A 21,475-nucleotide genomic window follows, 5' to 3' on the forward strand; every position below is an offset into this window, starting at 1 on the left:
TATGGCGATAAAATCGATATGTCCAGATCAGATAGGACGCGAGCGGAGGTCCCCTCAGCTGTCTCCATCGCGTCCGATCGGCATTTGATTGCTCCAAGCCTGAGCTACAGGCTTGAGCAATCGAGCCCCTAGAATGCTGATCCATGCAAAGCTATGGCTTTGTAGGGATCAGGGTAAAAGATCAGTGCGTGCAGTGTTATAGCCCCCTATGGGAGCTATAACACTGCAAAAAAAAAAAAATAAATGTAATAAAAAGGTCTTCCCTATTAAAAAAGTTTGAATCACCTCCTTTTCCCATAAAAAATAAAATAAAAATGTAAATAAAAATAAACATATGTGGTATCGCCACGTGCATAAATGTCCGAACTATAAAAATCTATTTAGTTAATTAAACCGCACGGTCAATGGTGTACGTGCCCAAAAAAATTCCAAAGTCCAAAATAGCATATTTTTGGTCACTTTTTAGATCATAAAGACTGAATAAGAAGCGATCAATAATGGTACCGATAAAAACTTCAGAACATGGCGCAAAAAATGAGCCCTCATACCGGCCCGTACGCAGAAAAATAAAGTTATAGGGGTCAGAAGATGACAATTTTAAAATGTATAAAATTTTCCTGCATGTAGTTATGATTTTTTTCAGAATTACGACAAAATCAAACCTATATAAAGTAGGGTATCATTTTAACCTTATGGACCTGCAGAAGAAAAGGTGTCATTTTTACCGAAAATGCACTGCATAGAAACGGAAGCCCCCAAAAGTTACAAAATGACATTTTACCTTAAATTTTGTCGCACAATTTTTTTTCCGTTTCGTAGTGGATTTTTTTGGTAAAATGACTAATGTCACTGCAAAGTAGAGTTAGTGGCGCAAAAAATAAGCCATCATATGGAATTTTATGTGCAAAATTTAAAGAGTTATAATTTTTAGAAGGGGATGAGGAAAAAATGAAAATGCAAAAACAGAGAAATGAGTCCTTAAGGGGGTTAAATTGGTTGGCCCAAACAGCATCTATCAACTGGTCCAACCGCTAGAACCCCAACGATAAAGATAACAGTGGTCTTCAAATGCTCGAGAATGGAGTGGAAATGCAATGCATTTTTTTCTTATGGGATCAACTAAGATTGCTCTATTGGTCGCCATAGCAGTAAATAGTGCAGTGGCCATGCAAAGGCACTACCAATCCATTCACAAAGGCACTCAGACTGATGTTCTCTTGACCGCCAGGGATCCCAACAATCAGACTTATCACGGATCATGATGATAGGTGATAAAGTGGATGACTAGGGCCAGCGTTAGAGCATGGCAAACTAGGAAATTGCCCAGGGCCCCAATCCTCCAGAGGGCCCCCTGTGGAGTGTTTGTAGCTTGGTGAAGCAGTGTAGCCCTGCAGCCAGCAGCCTCCAGCATTGAGCATCGGTGCAGAGCTTACTTAAATAGTGTGGTCAGTAAGAGGCTCCTTTAAAACACACCCCCCCCCCAATCTCCTCCTCCTGCTTCTGTCACACAGCCTAGCTGCCTGTTGGCAGACGATGGTGAAGATAGTCTAAAGGCCCCAGGAGACATGAATATCTAGCAGCTCCTGAAGCATTTAATGCACCAAGCCAGCTTTCAATAAGTAGTATGTATAAGTTATAGGTAATGTGTAGATGTACATGTTTGATATAAACAGTTTATCTGTTACATGTATTTGGGTATAGTGTGCTGTATGTATGTAATGCATGTATGATATATGTGTGAATGAGTATGTACAGTCATGGCCGTAAATGTTGGCACCCCTGAAATTTTTCAAGAAAATTAAGTATTTCTCACAGAAAAGGATTGCAGTAACATGTTTATTCCCTTTGTGTGTATTGGAACTAAACTAAAAAAAAAGGGGGAGGAAATAAAGCAAATTGAATATGTCACACCAAACTGCAAAAATGGTCTGGACAAAATTATTGGAACCCTTTCAAAATTGTGGATAAATAAGATTGTTTCAAGCATGTCATGCTCCTTTAAACTCACCTGGTACAAGTAAGGCTGGGTTCACAATACGATTTGAACTACGGTTCCCGTATACGGCTGGGAGGAGGGGTGGGCGGGGCTCAATCGCAGCGCCCGCACTCAGCCGTATTCGGGAACCGTAGTTAGTGTCTATGAGCCGACCGGAGTGAACCGCAGCCTCCGGTCGGCTGCTTTTTCGGCCGTATGCGGTTTCCTGACCGCAGGCAAAAACGTGGTCGACCATGTTTTTGCCTGCGGTCGGGAAACCGCATACGGCCGAAAAAGCAGCCGACCAGAGGCTGCGGTTCACTCCGGTCGGCTCATAGACATACATTAACTACGGTTCCCGAATACGGCTGAGTGCGGGCGCCACGATTAAGCCCTGCCCACCCCTCCTCCCAGCCGTATACGGGAACCGTAGTTCAAATCTTAGTGTGAACCGAGCCTAACAGGTGGGGGCAATATAAAAATCATACCTGAAAGCAGATAAAAAGGAGAGAAGTTCACTTAGCCTTTGCATTGTGTGTCTGTGTGCTACACTAAACATGGACAACAGAAAGAGAAGAGAATCCATCTCCAGAGATCTAGATTTGCCTTTGTCCACAGTGCGCAACATTATCAAGAAGTTTGCAACCCATTGTACTGTAGCTAATCTCCCTGGCCATGGACTGAAGAGAAAAATTTATGAAAAGGTGTCAACACAGGATAGTCAGGATGGTGGATAAGCAGCCCCAAACAAGTTCCAAGAGATATTCAAGCTGCCCTGCAGGCTCAGGGAGCATCAATGTCAACGCGAACTATCCGTCAACATTTAAATGAAATGAAATGCTATGGCAGGAAACCCAGGAGGACCCCACTGCTTACACAGAGACAGGAAAAAAGCAAGACTACATTTTGCCAAAATGAACTTGAGTAAGCCAAAATCGTTCTGGGAAGAAGTCTTATGGACAGACAAGACCAAGATAGAGCTTTTTGGTAAAGCACACATTCTAATGAGGCCTACAAAGAAAAGAACACAGTACCTACAGTGAAATATGGTGGAGGTTCAATGATGTTTTGGCATTGTTTTGATGCCTCTAGCACTGGGTGCCTTTAATGTGTGCAAGGCCTCGAAAATCTGAGGATTACCAACGGATTTTGGGTCGCAAATGTCAGAAAGCTGGGTTGGGAGATCTTGGGTCTTCAAGCAAGAAAATGACCCCAAACATATGCCAAAAAGCACCCAGAAATGGATGGCAACAAAGCGCCAGAGAGTTCTGAAGTGGCCAGCATTAAGTCCACATCTAAATCCCATTGAACACTTGTGGAGAGATCCTAAAATTGCTGTTAGGAAAAAGGCGCCCTTCCACCAAGAGAGACCTGGAGCAGTTTGCAAAGGAAGAGTGGTCCAACATTCTGGCTGAAAGGTGTAAGAAGCTTATTGATGGTTATAGGAAGTGACTGATTTCAGTTATTTTTTCCTAAGGGTGTGCAACCAAATTATGTCCAATTTGCTTTTTCGCTTTGGTTTTCTCTTTTTTAGTTTAGTTCCAATACACACAAAAGTGAACACACATGTGTACTGTATTGCAAAAGATGTGTTACCAATCCTTTTCTGTGAGAAATACTTAATTTTCTAGAAAAATTTCAGGGGGGGGGGGCAACATTTACGGCCGTGACTGTATATAAGAAATAGGTATAGAGCAACACCTCTAAAACAGCAAATTAAGTAAATATGGTACAGGCAGGTCTCTGGGACCCCAGTCCTGGGTCCAAAAGGATGACCGCAGCACTCCAGAGTGTGTGTGTGCATGTATGTATATATGTGTATATATAGCTGGGGGGCATCCTGATTGGGAAACACTGATCGATTAGATTAGATTAGATTGATTAGATAGATAAGCATGCTGAGAGTTGTAATTTTGCAAAAGCTAGATACACTCTGGTTGGGAAATATTCATATATATACTTTCCTATGATATACACACACACGCTCAGTAGTGTATTTCAGGGGGTGTAATCAAAACTTCTCTCTGGTGTGTCCAACCATCCGGCGTCAAAATTAAGACACTAACTAAGTACCTCACTATTTCATAACTTCATAATTTTATATGTCCATTTATTGCACCATAGCTGTATAGCTTTTCATGTTGTATCTATATCTTTGTGCTGCTGTATTCTCCTGTTGATAGAATATATACATACACACTATACATACACACTCCCAGATTTTTATATATAGAATATATACATACAACAATACAGAGACCCACAGACTGTTGCTGGTTTGTGCTGGGTGAGACACCCACAGTGCTTAGTAATATCGCCAACCACAGCTTTATTCTTTCCCCTGAGGACCCACAAAGCTGAACTTTGTTTCTCACTTCACTGAGGAGACTTTTACTTTCACTTTCTGTCTCCCTCTATGCCACAGCTGGAAGCACGAACAGAAGGACCGGAAGCCTACCTTGTTGATGGGGCTGCCGGTACCTCTCTGGTCACCTCCAAGATAGCAGCAGTCACGATGATGCAGATGAGACGGGCTGCCCGTCTTCTTTACTGCTCCGGTACGCTTAGCCACGCTTACCACTATGTCTTATTTTCGGGGTATGGCTTATATTACACCAATGCTTAGAAATTCTGCTACAGCTTATTTTATGGGTATGTCTTGTTTTCTGGGAAACAGGGTATGTTACTGTATGTGAGAATATTGGTCTATGTATCGTTTTTATTTAGGAACAATATAGCAGAATTGTGTGAGTCTAGCAAATATTGTGAGTCTACAGAGACGGGGTTAAATCACATTTAATAAAAAAAAAAAATAATAATAATTTCCACACCATTTTTTTGTCCCCATAGTGGACTATTACATGCAATCTTCTGATTGCATACACTGTTCAATGATATGCTATAGCATAGATCAGTGTACTTGGCGCTCTGCTAATCCAGCAGATTTCACCACAGCGGTCCCGAACAGCCCGAATGAGCTGCGGGAAACGGTTTTACTTTCACGTTAGATGCTGCGATCAACTTTGATCGCCACGTCTAAGGGGTTAACGCTGGGCATCAACGCAATTGGTGATGTACGGCATTTGACATGGGTCCTGGCGGCTGATAACGTTTTTGGGCCCCACTTTTAACTTTGCCCAGGGCCACATTAAGTCTAAAACCGGCCCTGAGGTTGACCCACTAACATCATTTAAAAAGGGTAAACTGACAGGGGGTCAATACAGGCTTATAGTGTGTGTGTGTATCCCTTTGAAACAATTTTTCTCTTAAGCATCATTTACAATTCCATCAAATGCGAAGTTCTGTTGGCAACTTTGCCAGAAGGAGAGGAGTTTAGCGGAGAAAATAGCGCAATATTTTTCTCTATGCTAAATTCCTGTAAAATTACCGGATTACTGACGGACCCCATGCAAGTCAATGAGGGCCATCAGGACCTGATCAGGACCTTGAAGTGTCAGATGCGAACGGCAATCGCTCAGCCTTTGCAGAGATATGCAGCAAAATGTATACATGCAATTTATGAAAAACTAGCAATGGAGAGTACCAGATGATTCGCTATCAACGCCCCCAGGGAATGTTTCTCATAATTTACATACATACATTTTGTTGCATAGCTACACAACAACTGCACAGAAAGGGTAAGAGAAACCTCATTAGAAAAGGGGTAACCCACACTATAATTCTGTAAATTTAAATTAGTGCAAGGAACCCTCCTGTCAGTTTACCTTTAACAGATATTGGTCTTTTTTTTTTACAATAGTTACAATTCTGTAGGTTTCTAGGTCTACACCATCTCACTGAAACCTAGAGGTGACAGTGTAGCTCTGGATATTAAAAAACCAATTACCATGGTCCTTCACATTACAATATTAGTTGGTTTCAGGATGATCATTATAGGTTGAGCTGTACCAAAAGCTGTATGAAATACTAGAAACATTAAAATAAAAAAAAATATATTAAAAAAACTTATTTAAAAAAAAATAAATAAAAAAAACTAGGTTTTGCCAGCGGCTTCACTCGTGTTAAATTTGGGGTAACAGATCTACTTTTTACAATCCTATAGTAATGAGGCTGCTCTGGGTAAAGTCTATGCGCATCCTAACAACCCGAATTCTTTCAACTTTGATCACCACGTCTAAAGAGTTAATGCCGGACATCTGCCGAAACAGCGATGTCCGGCATTAGCCAGGGCTCCTTACTGCTGATAGCAGCCAGGACCGTGCGGGTATGATGCATAACCCTCCCGTGCCACAGTGCCGGCTATACCCATCGTTCTGCGGCTGGGGGTTAATTCATACAAACTTTGAACCCACATTTCCCGTGTTTCTTTATCTCTAATTGTTAGCCTAAAAACAAAGTTTCATGCTTCTAGCTTCAAATATGACGGACTTCCATACAAACTTTCAACCCCTTTTTCACCCCCTTAAGGGTCCATAGTCCTGCAGGCATGCGAGTTCAGTCTTGGACGGTCTACTTTTCACCGGTTGTTTTTTCCCACCCTAGGGGACTGCTTTGGTACGTCCCATCAGTTGTGTCCCCCAATGAAGAGCGACCGAGAAAAGGAGATTTTTTTTGTACACACCGTAGCCTTTATTGGGGGGACACCCATCTGATGGGTATATGCTCTTGCCACTAGGAGGCGCTGACACTATGAAAAAGAAAAAAAAAGTCAGCTCCTCCCTGGCAGGATATACCCGCCCACCTGCAGTGAGGCAACCAGTTTTTGCCACAAAGCAGTATAAGAAGCCCGAGAGGAAATACGTCCGAAGGACCCTAGAAAGGAATCCCGGAAGCAACCCAAGAACCAGAAAAAGAAGAAGAAATGGGTGGGTGTGGTGTCCCCCAATGAGGGCTACGAGAAAGAGATTTTACGGCGAGTACAAAACTATCTCCTTTTCTCGGTCGCTCTTCATTGGGGGACACAACTGATGGGACGTACCAAAGCAGTCCCCTAGGGTGGGGAAAAAACAACCAGTGAAAAGGAGACCGTCCAAGACTGAACTCGCATGCCTGCAAGACTATGGACGAGTCCCCAGGTCGGAGACATACAAGGCCCAGAACAAAAAAAAAAAAAAAGTTCCCGTAAGACCTCCCATCCAAGGAGAAGGACCAGAACACCAAGGGGGAGGTCCATCCTCTATAGAGACCCAAGGCACCTGGGTCATATAGAGACGAGAAAACAGGAAAAAGGGAACCAGATGACCGCGAAAAAACTCTGCCAGAAAACTTCCAGAAATAAAAGGGAGAGCAGAATAGAAATACCACCCCGACCAACGGATCGCTGGGGAGTCGGGGACTGGACGCTACAAATCCAAAACTGCCCCATCACCAAGACCTAAGGAATCGGAGAGCCGTCTGAAAGGATGGCACACCGCAGCATCGCAGGACAGAGACCAAATCAAGTGGACCAACAATGAGCGATCAGAGTGGACCGAGGAGACCTGAGCAGCCCCAAGAAACATCCCGTCAGAAACGGGAATGGAGGAGGACCTATGAGAGCCCAGCTTGGACTCCCAGGGTCCGGGCATAGGAAGAACTACTCCAGAGAACCGAGGAGTCAATGCAGTACGACTGACCCAGACAAATGGGTAAAAAGGACATCGAGCGCTTGGCGGTGATAGACAGAAAGCACACAAGCCTAGACTGTAAAATCCACCATTCAAATGCATGGTAGCAAAAACCAAAGAGTCCCTCCAGGAGGGAAAAAACAAGGGTGGTGGAGACGTCAACTCAAGTAGAGACCTACGACAAGCACCCTGATCCCCGCACGCCAAGTGAAAAGGGGAGTGGTAAACGCGCTAGGCACAGAAGGAGCAGGGAATTTAAATACTGGGTGGACGAAGCCCCCAGGCTCAAGTGGCAGCCTTCGCCGCCAGAAGGAGCCACCGTGTGAACCAAGAGAGATTGGAGCCCCGTACCCCGAAGCCGGGCAAAAAATACAAGACTGTTGAGGATTAATCCAGATCGTGACGAGGAGGTGCCAGAGTCACCCTGGACAGAGACCCCGAAAAGAACACCCGGAAGTACAGGGAGGGGCTGAACCGACAGGCGCCCCAGTAGGCCCCAAGTCAGAACAGAGGTGCTAACCGCCAAGGAACAGCAGAGACAAAGTCACCGGAAGTCCCGGGCGCGAACCCCGAGCAAAGGAAGATGGCTCTAATCCTACAAAGCGGTCCTAGCATATGTAGGAACACAGACATGAGGACCCCACGACAACAGCATCCAAAGGACCGGCAGGAAGGGAGGTATGCCCACAGCAGACCAACAGTGCAACGTAAGGAGGAAGAACAGAGCGACACTGCTGTTGCTGCGAAAGGCCCTGGAACCCACGGATAAAAAATCCACACCCCATCTCCTAACAGTGCCAAACACCAAGGCTGGAGCTGCAGACTCAGGAAATGAAGAAGGAACGTGGAGCAGGAAAAAGGCTGACAGAGTCACCTATAGGAAAAAAGGAGTCCCAAGAACCCACATGCACACACTCTGCGGGACTGCACCCGGGAGAGAGACACTGGACAACAGCTGCAGTGGCAGCCGAATGTGGGAGATATAAAACCAAGCAGACACAGTCTGGCCGAGCAAGGAAACCCCCCAGGCGTTAGTGAAAAAGGAACAGCCAGACCAGAGATAACAGCACCTAAGACAAAAGGTGGAAGGGCGGGGAGACCAATAAACCCCGCCCCAAGGAGATAGAGGGAAGCAGAGGGACTGTGGAATGCATCCCTGACATCCCGTAAAGTGTCCGTGGGACACGCTGGGACAGGTCCACGTATATCACGCACAACAGTGGGGTACTGGAACCCTAGCCGCCAAAAAACCTCCGCCGAGAGACACTCAGCAGACGAAAAATGCAGACAACTGTCTGGCAAACTGGTATGAGTCCCCAAGGGACACAAAGTCATCCCGGCGGAAACCTCACACTATAGTGAGGCTGTGGAAGACCAACGCAGATACACCGGTGATGTGTGACAAGTGGCGCAGGAACCCTGCAAACCACTACCTGACTGACAGTATATGATCATAGAAGACGAGATACGTTATCGGCACCTTGCTCAGTAGAGGGGTACTGGAACACCAGTCTCAGATACATCATACGTGTGATGTATGACAAGCGGTGCGGGCAACCATACAGACCACTGACTGGCTCACCGGTATGGGACCATAGCAAGGAAAGGAACCCCCCGTCGGAACGCCTCACACAATCGTGAGGCACCGAAAAAGCAGAGGCACCAGCTGGTTGATGCAGGACAGGCGGAGAAGACAACCCAGCAGACGAATGGCTGGCATACTGGTATGGGTCCAAAGTAGACAACGATGCATCCCATTGGCACTTTACCAGCAATGAGGTACCGGAACCCAAGCTGCAGAGACCTAAGCTGTCAGAAGATCGACAGTGCGGCAACCATTCAGATCACTGTTGGACCAATCAGCATGGAGCCACAAAAGACAACCACTCCTACCCTCGGCGCTTACGCCGAGAAGAGAGGAACTGTCCGGCTTACAGGCATGAATTCTCCAAAGAAAATTGCGCATGCCTTCGGCACCTTACCCGGTAGAGAGGGACCGGAACACCAGTCACAGAACAGCCGCCGGTCGATGTACGACAGGCCGTGCAGTGAATTATGCCGACCATCGTCTGACCTGCTGGCATGGATCCACGGAAGACAACCATACATATCAGTACCTCGCTAGTAGGGAGGAACCGGAACTCCAGCCGCAGATGCAAGATGGGTCCATGGAAGACATTGTAACGAGCCTTAGAGTCCTTAAGGCACATCGGGTCAGGTCTCCATATATCGTACCCTAACGGAACTGCAGCCCAGACACCTCAGCCATGAGATGCGTGACAAACGGCAGAGGAAACCATGCAGACCACTGTCTGGCTTACCGGTATGGGTCCGGAGGACACATCGGGTCCGTTCTTCATATACCGCACTCAGCAGTGGGGTATCGGAACTGTAGTAACAGATACATCAGCCGTGAAACAAGAAACAAAAGGCAGAGGAAACCAAGCAGACCACTGTGACATACTGGTATGCTGAAGACACATCAGGCAGACCTCCATATACCGCCCCCAGCAGTGGGGTATCTGAACTGCAGCCACAGGTATCTCAGCCGTGAGATGTGTGATAAATGGCAGAGGAAACCATGCAGACCACTGTCTGGGTTACTGGTATGGGTCCTGAAGACACCGGTCAGTTCTCCACATATACCACACCCAGCAGAGGGGTATCGGAACTGCATCAACAATACATCAGCCATATATGGGACATATCGGAACAGTCCTCCACACACTACACCCACCGGCCTACAGGTATGGGCGAGTCATTCCAGCGGACATCTCGCACCGGGCCAGCTGCTAGATGAGTGACTCTAGGAACCTAGGTGCTGGCATGAAAATTGAACAAATATAAGGCAATGCCAGGATTAGCCACAAGAGGGCCCCAGAGAACACCAAATTGACTGAAAAGCTGCAGAATTTTTTATTTTTTTTAAGAACGGTTTTGTGCAATGGGTACTTAAGTCCCGCAATCAATCCCCTGCCAGACAGCAGGCAGCCTCAGGTGCGGCAACTGCTAACCGAGACCAAGTCACTGCCCGGACCAGAGAAGCTACCGCCAGGCCGCAGCCTCAGGAAAAGGTGGAGAGGGCAGAGCTAAACTCTGCCGGAAGGCACCGCTGACCACGGTACTCTTGTCCCGTGGTGTATGTAATGTATGATGGGGGGCAGTGGCGGGTGTATGTATGATGTGTCTATGTATGATGTATGTATGTATGTATGTAATGTATAATATAGGGGGCAGTGGCCGGTGTATGTATATGTGTATGTATGATATGTGTATGCATGTATGTTTTGTACAGGGGCGGACTGACAAGTGCTGCCGCCAGTTGTGCTATCTAATTTTATTTATTTTTTAGTGGCTTCTGGCCACCCGCACTAAATTGCACCACCATAATCCCACCCCCTTCATACTCACCCGCCGACCAAGAGCCCCACGGATGCACGCAAACACGTCCGAACCAAAACTACAAATTCCAGCATGTTGCACCAAAACCTAAACTGTAGAACTATAAAGTGTAACATGCTGGGAGTTGTAGTTTTGGTTCGGGTGAGCTGCAGAGCCATAGGCTGCATCAGGGCATGCTGGGTGTTGTAGTTGCTAACTGTATTTCCCAGTATTCCTTGACACAGCCTATGGCTCTGCAGCTGACACGAACCAAAACTACAACTCCCAGCATGTTACACAATAACCTTAACTGCACTACTATACAGTGTAACATGCTGCAACACCCACACAACCATAGGCTGTATCAGGGCATGCTGGGTGTTGTAGTTATCTAGTAACTAAATGCAACTTCCAGCATTTTCTGAAACAGAGTAAATAAAATGCACCACAAAAACTGGAGAAGCAGACCCCCCCCCCCCAGTAACACAGCGATGTTCAGTGTTTTCCAAGCAAAAGACTCCATATATAAGTCCCTATGAAGACTGAAAAATAGTGATTAAAATATTTAAAGAAGTGCGTATATATGTGAATAAGCCCCTTTCCTAATAAAAGTTCCGATAAAAACTACAGATCATGTCACACAAGATTACCCTCATCCCTGTATATGGAAAAATTGGAGTTATAGGGGTCGGATGGGGGGGGGGGGGGCAATTTTCTGGGCTTGCCTCGGGTGTAAAAGGATCTAGGTAGAGCTCTCCCGCCACTAATAGCCTGGCATGCTGGATCGCCGTGGCCGCTATTAAACCATTAGATCACCGCTGTTAAAGTTGACAGCAGTGTTTAAAGGGATCTTATAACCATCCCTGGTGGTCTAGTGGGGGGAATTGTACTATTTTGGTTGAAATTATTTTATCTACCAGGACAAGTGGATTTTCTTGAGGGACAAGTAGATTGTGTTCCACTTTAGTCCCTTGGACAAGAAGTTATTATTTTTTTTTAATCTCCACACCCCTGTGTACTGTAGTGAGTCACTACTAGACAGCCAATCATTGTGTGAACTTTAGTAATGTGACCTCTGGGATTTGATTTCAGTACGTTAATGGCTGTAAGATTCTACCAGGCTGACTATAGCATTGTTTGTTCACAATTGTTTCAAATTACAAAAGGTCTTTCTTGGACAACTGTATGTTGAAAATATTTTAATCTGAGGTCATTGTAATTTAAGGGATCATTGTAAATCTCAACAATCAAAACATACCTTTCTTGGAACTATTTGTACTCTTAGCAGTACTGCTATCTGCTTTCTTTATGTTTGAAGATTTTGAAGCCTTTTTACTCTTTGATGTCACTTTGGGTTTAGGCTTTTCGTTCTTGGCAACCTTCTTTGGGGGCTTAAGTGCAGATTGACCAAAGGGGGGAGAAAAAATAAAATAAATTAAACAAACAAAAAAAAAAAAAAAAAAAAAAAAAAAAAGGCAGTCTAGAATCACACTGTAGTTAGAAAATACAGGATTTTTCTTTCTAACCCTACCCAAATTCAAAAAAGTTGATAGCCTTCCATGGCTCACCTTTCTGGCACTAGCAGTGTATACCCTCAAATACACAATGAAATTTGTATATGAAATACGACTGGTTTCGAGAAGTCAAACTAGACAAGCTTTGGAAACTATTAATCATAAAAACATAACGAAATCACATACAAAAAATGCACAAAATTGCCTTGATTAGCTAGAGAGAAGACTATATCAGTGTTTCCCAACATGTGTGCCTCCAGCTGTTGCAAAACTACAACTCCCAGCATTCCAGGACAGTCAAAGGTTGTCTGGGCAGGTCTTAAATTGTAGTTTTGCAAAAGATGTAAGCACACTGGATGGAAACCGCTGATCTATAATTTCATAATAACCCTGAAATCTTGCGGTTGCCCTTTTCATCACTAGTAGAGATGAGCGAACTTACAGTTAATTCGATTCGTCACAAACGTCTCGGCTCGGCAGTTGATGGCTTTTCCTGCATAAATTAGTTCAGCTTTCAGGTGCTCCCGTAGGCTGGAAAAGGTGGATACAGTCCTAGGAGACTCTTTCCTAGGACTGTATCCACCTTTTCCAGCCCACCGGAGCACCTGAAAGCTGAACTAATTTATGCAGGAAAAGTCATCAACTGCCGAGCCGAGAAGTTCGTGACGAATCGAATTAACTAAGTTCGCTCATCTCTAATCACTAGGTCTAAAACTAAGCTGAGATTTCTTGTCTGTGTTGTGAAGAAAGGATTTACTGTGAAATGATTTGAACAGAACAGGGAGTACAGTAAATGGTGACACCAGGATATAGTTAACATGGCATAAACACCATTCACAGAAGAGATCAGAATTCTCTTAAGAATGAGCTCTAAAAGGTTCATAGAGAATGCTCAGCACCCCAAGGCTAGGTTCACATCACGATTTAAAAATCTGATTATCAGACCGTAAAATCGGACGACATTGGATTGCAAAAATCGTATACAATTGAACGTAAAAATTTCTTTGCTATCCAATTTAAAGTCTTATCCAAAAATCGTACAGATGAAAATTCCATCCGATTTTCAATAAAAATCTAATCCTGTTTTTAAAATTAATATGTATGCCAATGGCAAAAAAGTTTTATATATTTGAAGTGTATGTGTTTTGAAGTCTACTGCGCATGCGTGCCAAAAAATAGTGTGCGATTAATCTGACAGAATCACACAGTAGCACGATTCCATTCGATTTACATAGATATCAATAATATAAATCAGACACTATTTCGATCAGATTTTGAATCTGGACGAAAAATCGTGGTCAACCACGATTTTACCTCCGATCTTAAATCATTCAAAATCGGATGCAGATCAAAACTGATGCATTTGTTGTCTATCATTAATGAATGGAAGTCAATGGATATGACTTGGCATGCAGATTTGTACGATTTTCAAGTTAAAAATAGTAAGAAGTAGTAGGATGTTAAAATCGTGATGCGAATGCACCCTAACTGTTCTGGCAAGATAGCAACACTCATAGGGGGAGATTTATCAAAACCTGTGGAGAGGCAAAGTTGTCCATAGCAACCAGTCAGCATGCTTCTTTCATTCTCAACAAGGCCTTTTGATTGGTTGCTATGGGCAACTTTACATCCACAGGTTTTGATATATCTCCCCCAGAGTGTGCAGAGAAAATAATCAGAAAATGGAAAGAGATTAGAAGAGAGGTCTTAAGGTCTCTAAATCGGAAAAACAAATTGGCAGTCTCATATTATAGAGGGAGTACTTCTATTTATTTTTTCATTTTTACCTCTTCTTCTTCTTCTTCTTCTTCATCCTCCTGTTCCTCTTCACTTTCTTTTTCATCAGCTGAAGACTCCTCCTTACCCTTTTTCTCCTCCTCACTACTAGATTCATCAGTTAAAATAACATTGGACTTATGAGATTTTGATTTTCGAGCAGAACCAGAACTGCTCCGTTCCTTTTTACCACCTTTCGGTGACTTGGATTTGGATTTTGGCAGGGGCTAAAATAGAATTACAAATAGTAAAAAAATTTAACACCTAAATCACCAAAATTGGGATTAAAATCAAAGTAAAGTTTGTAAAGTAAAGTTTGTGCAAAAAACAAAAAAACAAAAAACACAAACCCAAAACAGTCTATACATATGAAAAAAAAAAAAAAAACCTATGCAACTGATAAATCTGGAGCATTCTTTGACTGTAAGAATTAGATACACAAATCTGAGTCAATATTCCTACAGTAGTTGGTACAGTTGTATTCTTCAAGCAGTTTCCTCCTTGTTTTACGTGTAATCTAGTTCCGAGTTGTAAATGGATAAAGAAGCACCTTCTGGTTTAAAAGGTACCGTATATACTCGAGTATAGGCCGAGTTTTTCAGCACGATTTTTCGTGCTGAAAACACCCCCCTCGGCTTATACTCGAGTGAACTCCCCCACCCGCAGTGGTCTTCAACCTGCGGACCTCCAGAGGTTTCAAAACTACAACTCCCAGCAAGCCCGGGCAGCCATCGGCTGTCCGGGCTTGCTGGGAGTTGTAGTTTTGAAACCTCCGGAGGTCCGCAGGTTGAAGACCACTGCGGCCTTCAACATCATCCAGCCCCCTCTCACCCCCTTTAGTTCTGAGTACTCACCTCCGCTCGGCGCTGGTCCGGTCCTGCAGGACTGTCCGGTGAGGAGGTGGTCCGGTGGGATAGTGGTTCCGGGCTGCTATCTTCACCGGGGCGGCCTCTTCTAAGCGCTTCGGGCCCGGCCTCAGAATAGTCACGTTGCCGTGACAACGACGCATAGGTGCTTCTGCGTCATTGTCAAGGCAGCGCCTCTATTCCGGGCCGGAAGCGCGGAGAAGAGGCGCCCCCGGTGAAGATAGCAGCCCGGACCACCTCCTCACCGGACCACCTCCTCACCGGACAGCCCTGCAGGACCGGACCAGCGCCGAGCGGAGGTGAGTACTCAGAACTAAAGGGGGTGAGAGGGGGCTGGATGATGTTGAAGGCCGCAGTGGTCTTCAACCTGCGGACCTCCGGAGGTTTCAAAACTACAACTCCCAGCAAGCCCGGACAGCCGATGGCTGCCCGGGCTTGCTGGGAGTTGTAGTTTTGAAACCTCTGGAGGTCCGCAGGTTGAAGACCACTGAGGGCGAATGATGAGAAGAGGATGATGAAGGGGGGGGGGGGGTGTGGGATGATGACAAGAGGATGATAAAGGGAGGGGGGGTGGGATGATGAAGGGGGGGATGTGTGGGATGATGACAAGGGGATGATGAAGGGGGGGGTGTGGGATGATAAGGGGATGATGAAGGGGGGATGTGCGGGATGATAAGGGGATGATGAAGGGGGGATGTGCGGGATGATAAGGGGATGATGAAGGGGGGATGTGTGGGATGATAAGGGGATGATGAAGGGGGGATGTGTGGGATGATAAGGGGATGATGAAGGGGGGATGTGTGGGATGATAAGGGGATGATGAAGGGGGGATGTGCGGGATGATAAGGGGATGATGAAGGGGGGATGTGCGGGATGATAAGGGGATGATGAAGGGGGGATGTGCGGGATGATAAGGGGATGATGAAGGGGGGATGTGTGGGATGATAAGGGGATGATGAAGGGGGGATGTGTGGGATGATAAGGGGATGATGAAGGGGGGATGTGCGGGATGATAAGGGGATGATGAAGGGGGGATGTGCGGGATGATAAGGGGATGATGAAGGGGGGATGTGTGGGATGATGACAAGGGGATGATGAAGGGGGGATGTGTGGGATGATAAGGGGATGATGAAGGGGGGATGTGTGGGATGATAAGAGGATGATGAAGGGGGGATGTGTGGGATGATGACAAGGGGATGATGATGAGGATGTTAATGACGGGTCTGGATGATGACAGGGGGGGGGATGAGGTATTTCCCACCCTAGGCTTATACTCGAGTCAATAACTTTTCCTGGGATTTTGGGTTGAAATTAGGGGTCTCGGCTTATACTCGGGTCGGCTTATACTCGAGTATATACGGTAGTTTAAGACTAATACTTCCATCCTGTTGTTTGGAGAGGATTGGTGGGGTAAACTCCCAGCAGCTGTGCCAATAAACTGAATGAAAAGGAAGCGCCGCAGCCCTTTTATTGTTAAGGAATAGTAGTGTATATTTGGTTGTGGCCATGCCCAGTACTGCAGCTCCGTCAACTCCACTAGACTGAGTACAGATGTGCCATGTACTACAGCTCACAGCAGCAAAGGTTAATTAGCTATGCTTGAGTAAACAAAGTGGATACAGTCCTTTCTTTTCAATCATTATTTACAGGGGGTGGCAGATCAGATATTGATGGTGCATACGGGACATAGCTGGGATTTGGTCACTTAAAACGACGTTATATAAAACATCCTTCATGTGCAGTTTACATTTTAAAAAAAATTTCAAAAATGGCACCAAAACCCAGGATTTTCTTTTTTTTTTTTTTAAATGGCTAGTCTACCCATCTTGAGAGATTCTTTAAAACCACCAATTTAGAAAGTCATACTTTTCCTGTAGACTTTGGCTCTATTAGGAAAGTCATTATTCTAGAAATCAATTCGCTGTTCACACCAGATTTCTCCAGGTCAAGAATACCACAGATGCTTTTCAAGTCATCCTTTTTAAACCTGTAGAAAAAAAAAAAAAGAAAAAAAAATTCTACATTAAGCCCAGGTGTGAGAAAATAACCCCCTCCACAAAGACAAACACTTACTTCTTAAGCATATCTTCCTTCTTTTTGTGCTGGTCACTGCCTTTTTCGAAGGGAAAACCATTAAACTGACCAATATTTTTCTTTATCGTGTTCACCTAAAAAGCATGGTTTCGATTAAAAAAACATTTATTCATTTTCATACCTTTCTGACAATAAAAAAAATATATATTTTTTAGAATTATTCCCAAAGGTTTAATTGTTCACAATGGTGAATGATAAACAATATTTTTAATCTCTCATTCAAATTGGCCAAGCTTTTCAACGCAGATTGGCAATAAATGCAATTTATTGAAGTGAATCCACTTTGTGTAAACATAACTTAAGAATTAACCCCTTAACCCCTTAAGGACTTAGCCCTTTTTCACCTTAAGGGCTCAGCCCTTTTTTGCAATTCTGACCACTGTCACTTTATGCATTAATAACTTTGGGATGCTTTTACCAATTATTCTGATTCCGAGTTTTTTCGTGACATTCTACATTCCGACATTTCGTGACAATCATAATTGCATCCTTTCTTTGTGAAAAATCCCCAAATTTCATGAAAATTTGTCTAACTTTGAAACGCTCTGCTTGTAAGGAAAATGGATATTACAAATAAGTTATATATTGATTCACATATAATATAATGTCTACTTTATATTTTCATTATAAAGTTGACATGTTTTTACTTTTGGAAGACATCAGAGGGCTTCAAAATTCAGCAGCAATTTTCCAATTTTCCACAAAATTTTCAGTTCAGTTTTGAAGTGGATCTGAAGGGTTTTCATATTAGAAATACCACATAAATGACCCCCGACAGGCTGGCATCCGATGTAACTACCTGCCAGTGAAGGGGAAGAAATGACCGCCCTTGGAGAAGAAGGGGGGAGCGGAGCCACCAGAGCAGAGACTGACGGACCCTGCGAGGGAGAACAATCTGACGATCGAGGGACATAGGAGACCTGTTCCATCGAGAGAGAATCGCCAGTTGAAGGGGGCGGTAATGAAACTGGGCAAAGGGTACGGCCTCCATAGTTGCCACCACCCGACCCAGGACTTCCATACAAGTGCGGATGGGGACTGAGACCTGGGTCCGAAGGGAGCGGACCCCCGACAGATGCGCCAGATGTTTGTCCGGCGGGAGGCAAATTCGGGCACAGGCCGTGTCGAATCGAAGTCCCAGGAAGTTTAGAGACTGGGTAGGACGGAAAACTGACTTGTCCCGGTTGACCATACACCCGAAGCGATCCAGAGTGTGGAGAGTGACGTCCAGATTCTCCAGAGTCTGGGCTCTGGTTGGAGCCTTGATGAGAAGGTCGTCCAAGTAGGGTATTACCGAGATTCCCCTCGACCGTAACAGGCCCATCACTGGCGCAAGGATCTTTGTAAAGACCCGAGGAGCCGTGGCTAGACCAAAGGGGAGGGCTACGAATTGAAAATGCCCGTCCGGAACCGCAAAGCGGAGGTACCGATGATGGCCTGGAAATATTGGCACATGGAGGTAGGCATCCTTGATGTCCACCGATAAAAGGAACTCCCCTTGTTCCAGGGACACCACCAAACGGAGAGATTCTATTCGGAAGTGGCGGATAAGAAGATGACGGTTGAGATGCTTGAGGTCTAGGATTGGTCGCACAGAACAGTCCTTCTTGGGAACCACAAAAAGATTGGAATAGAAACCCCGAAACCGTTCCCCTGAAGGAACGGGAACGATAACCCCCTGGAGAAGCAGAGACTGGAGAGCCGCTCGAAATTGCTTCGCCAGAGAAGGAGACCGGGGGGCCTGGGATAAAAAAAAGCGATCCCTCGGAAGGGAGGCGAATTTGATTCGGTAATCATTGGACACCACGTCCCAGACCCAAGAGTCCTGAATGTGTAAGGTCCAGATGTCTCGAAAAACTAAGAGATGACCTCCCACCCGGGAAGAAACCGCGGGTGGGGGCCTCACTTCATGCAGAAGTGGGCTTGCGGTTGCCTGATTTGGGCGCAAAACGGCCGGACCGGTTGGAGTCCGACTTCCAAGACGGGCGTGCCTGGAACGAGGGAGCCTTCTTGTCCCGTGAGGGCGCCTGCCCGGACCCTTTGCTGGAGCCATAGGTCCGAAAGGAAAAGGACTTCCTTTGGGAAATAGGGCAAGCCTTATTTTGAGGTAACAAGGAACTCTTACTTCCTGTTGCCTCAGAGATAATCTCATCAAGGCGTTTGCCAAAAAGACGGCCACCCGTAAAAGGAAGCTCAGTGAGAGGCCTTTAGGAAGCTGCTTCCGCATTCCAAGCTTTAAGCCACAGAGCGGTGGAGGGCCGCTAGGTGACCCACAGCAAAGGCGGAACAACGGGCTGACTGTATGGAAGCAGATAAATCCTCTGAGGAGGGATCCCGCTAAGATATCCTGATGGAGCTTTTGGCACCACTCCGACAGGGCCTTGGACACCCATGTCGAGGCGAAGATGGGAAGAAGAGAAGAGCCAGCTGCTTCAGAGGCAAACTTCGCTAAGGATTCTACCTTCTTGTCCGTGGGATCCTTGAAGGCAGCCGCATCTGCCAGAGGCAGTGTAGTCGCCTTAGAGATCCGGGAGATTGGTGGATCCACTGAGGGAGGGGAAACCACCTTAGTGACAAAGTCCTTGTCAAATGGATAACGTTCTTGAATAGTCTTCATTCCCGGGAACCTCGTCTAAATGTTTCCATGCAGATTCCAGAAAGTCAGATGCCGGCTCGGAAGCCTCATCTAGCAGGAGAATGTGAACGAGTAGAGGCAGTCCTGGAGGGGGGCGACCCTGACCGGGTACGCGGCTCTGGCGTGGAATCAGATGGGTTCAGCCACTCCACCAGCCTGGATTTCTTCCCTGACCCAGTATATGGCTGACTTGACCCAAGTCTCCCGTTCGGTGGCTGAGTCCTCCCGGGAAGTGGTGTCCGCCTTGAAGGGGTCTTCCCTGCGCAGGGCCTCTGAGAGGGACCGCTCCTAGTCTCCACATACTTCACGCTCTCACAAGTATACTAGGGGTGCCTCGTCTGACTCTTCCATTGAGTCTTCAGATAGACGTGAGCGTTCCCCTTGTGGTTCCCGCCCCCCTGTCATCTGGGCACAAACGTCGCTCCTCCAGAGGACGTTCTCGGAGTCGCTTACAATGCTCAGAGATCTCCTCATCCTGATCTGGATGGCGACTCCGAGAACGTCCTCTGGAGGAGCGACGTTTGTGCCCAGATGACAGGGGGGGGGGGGGGGGGGGCGGGACCCACGAGGGGAACGCTCATGCCTATCTGAAGACTCCATGGAAGAGTCAGACGAGGCACCCCTAGTATACTTGTGAGAGCGTGAAGTATGTGAAGACGAGGAGCGGTCCCTCTCAGAGGCCCTGTGCAGGGAAGACCCCTTCAAGGCGGACACCACTTCCCGGGAGGCCTCAGCCACCGAACGGGAGACTTGGGTCAAGTCAGCCATATACTGGGTCAGGGAAGAAACCCAGGCTGGTGGAGTGGCAGAACCCACCAGAACCAAAAGGGCATCAGGGGGTCTGGTTGAGCAGTGGAGCAGGCAGGGCAAGTGGGCTCTGTAGAGCCAGGCATCTTGGTATTACAGTGCTTACAGACAAAATAAGTCACTGGCGTTCCAGGTTTCTGTTAAGAGGGAGAAACAGCTCTGGGAACGGACATTATGAGAAAAAAGACAGGAACTTTCTCACCCTAGTCTGTGTCCCCTGGCAGCTGCAGAGAGGAGAACATTGTAGTGCACCCGCAGAGCACTTTACATCCACATATGGGGTATGTTCTTACTCAGAAGAAATGGGGTTACAAATTTGGGGGGGGCTTTTTCCTATTCTCCCTTGTGAAAATGAACAATGTAGGGCAACACCAGCATTTTAGTGAAATTTTTATTTTATTTTTTTGATTTTCACATCCAACTTTAATGAAAATTTGTCAAACACCTGTGCGGTGTTAAGGCTCACTATACCCCTTGCTACATTCCGTGAGGGGTGCAATTTCAAAAATAGGGTCCCATGTGGGTATTTATTGTTTTGAGTTTGTCAGAACCGCTGTAAAATATCAGCTACCCCTGAGCAAATCACCAATTTAGACCTCAAATGTACATAGTGCGCTCTCACTTCTGAGCCTTGTTGTGCGCCCACAGAGCACTTTACACCCATATATGGGGTATTTCTGTACTCAGGAGAAATTTCATCACAAATTCCTTCGTTCCGACCGATCAATCACGTTATCGCGAGGCGGCACCCGTGCCACCTCACTCCTGCTGAGTAAGGGTTAATGGGGCGGTCTCAGTCTGAATTAACGTGCGATTTGCGGCGATCACTGATATGGGGGGGGGGGGGGGCCCTCAGGATA

The 21,475-nt window shown here is 46.0% G+C and overlaps 1 protein-coding gene across 10 annotated transcripts in view; it reads right to left on the reverse strand.

The window, feature by feature from the left end:
• Nucleotides 1–21,475, reverse strand: part of DEK (DEK proto-oncogene) — a 122,408-nt gene that overhangs the window by 6,116 nt on the left and 94,817 nt on the right. For 9 of the 10 annotated variants that reach the window (XM_056521260.1, XM_056521255.1, XM_056521253.1 and 6 more), the window contains 4 exons: nt 17,153–17,247; nt 16,946–17,066; nt 14,225–14,440; nt 12,182–12,314 (listed from right to left, as the gene is read on the reverse strand). In XM_056521260.1, coding sequence (XP_056377235.1) covers nt 12,182–12,314; nt 14,225–14,440; nt 16,946–17,066; nt 17,153–17,247 — 565 coding nt within the window. The remainder of the gene's footprint in view (nt 1–12,181; nt 12,315–14,224; nt 14,441–16,945; nt 17,067–17,152; nt 17,248–21,475) is intronic. The other variant, XM_056521262.1, reaches the window with a different exon arrangement.

This window comes from Hyla sarda, chromosome 5, assembly GCF_029499605.1.
Source record: "Hyla sarda isolate aHylSar1 chromosome 5, aHylSar1.hap1, whole genome shotgun sequence".
NCBI classification, from domain to species: domain Eukaryota; kingdom Metazoa; phylum Chordata; class Amphibia; order Anura; family Hylidae; genus Hyla; species Hyla sarda.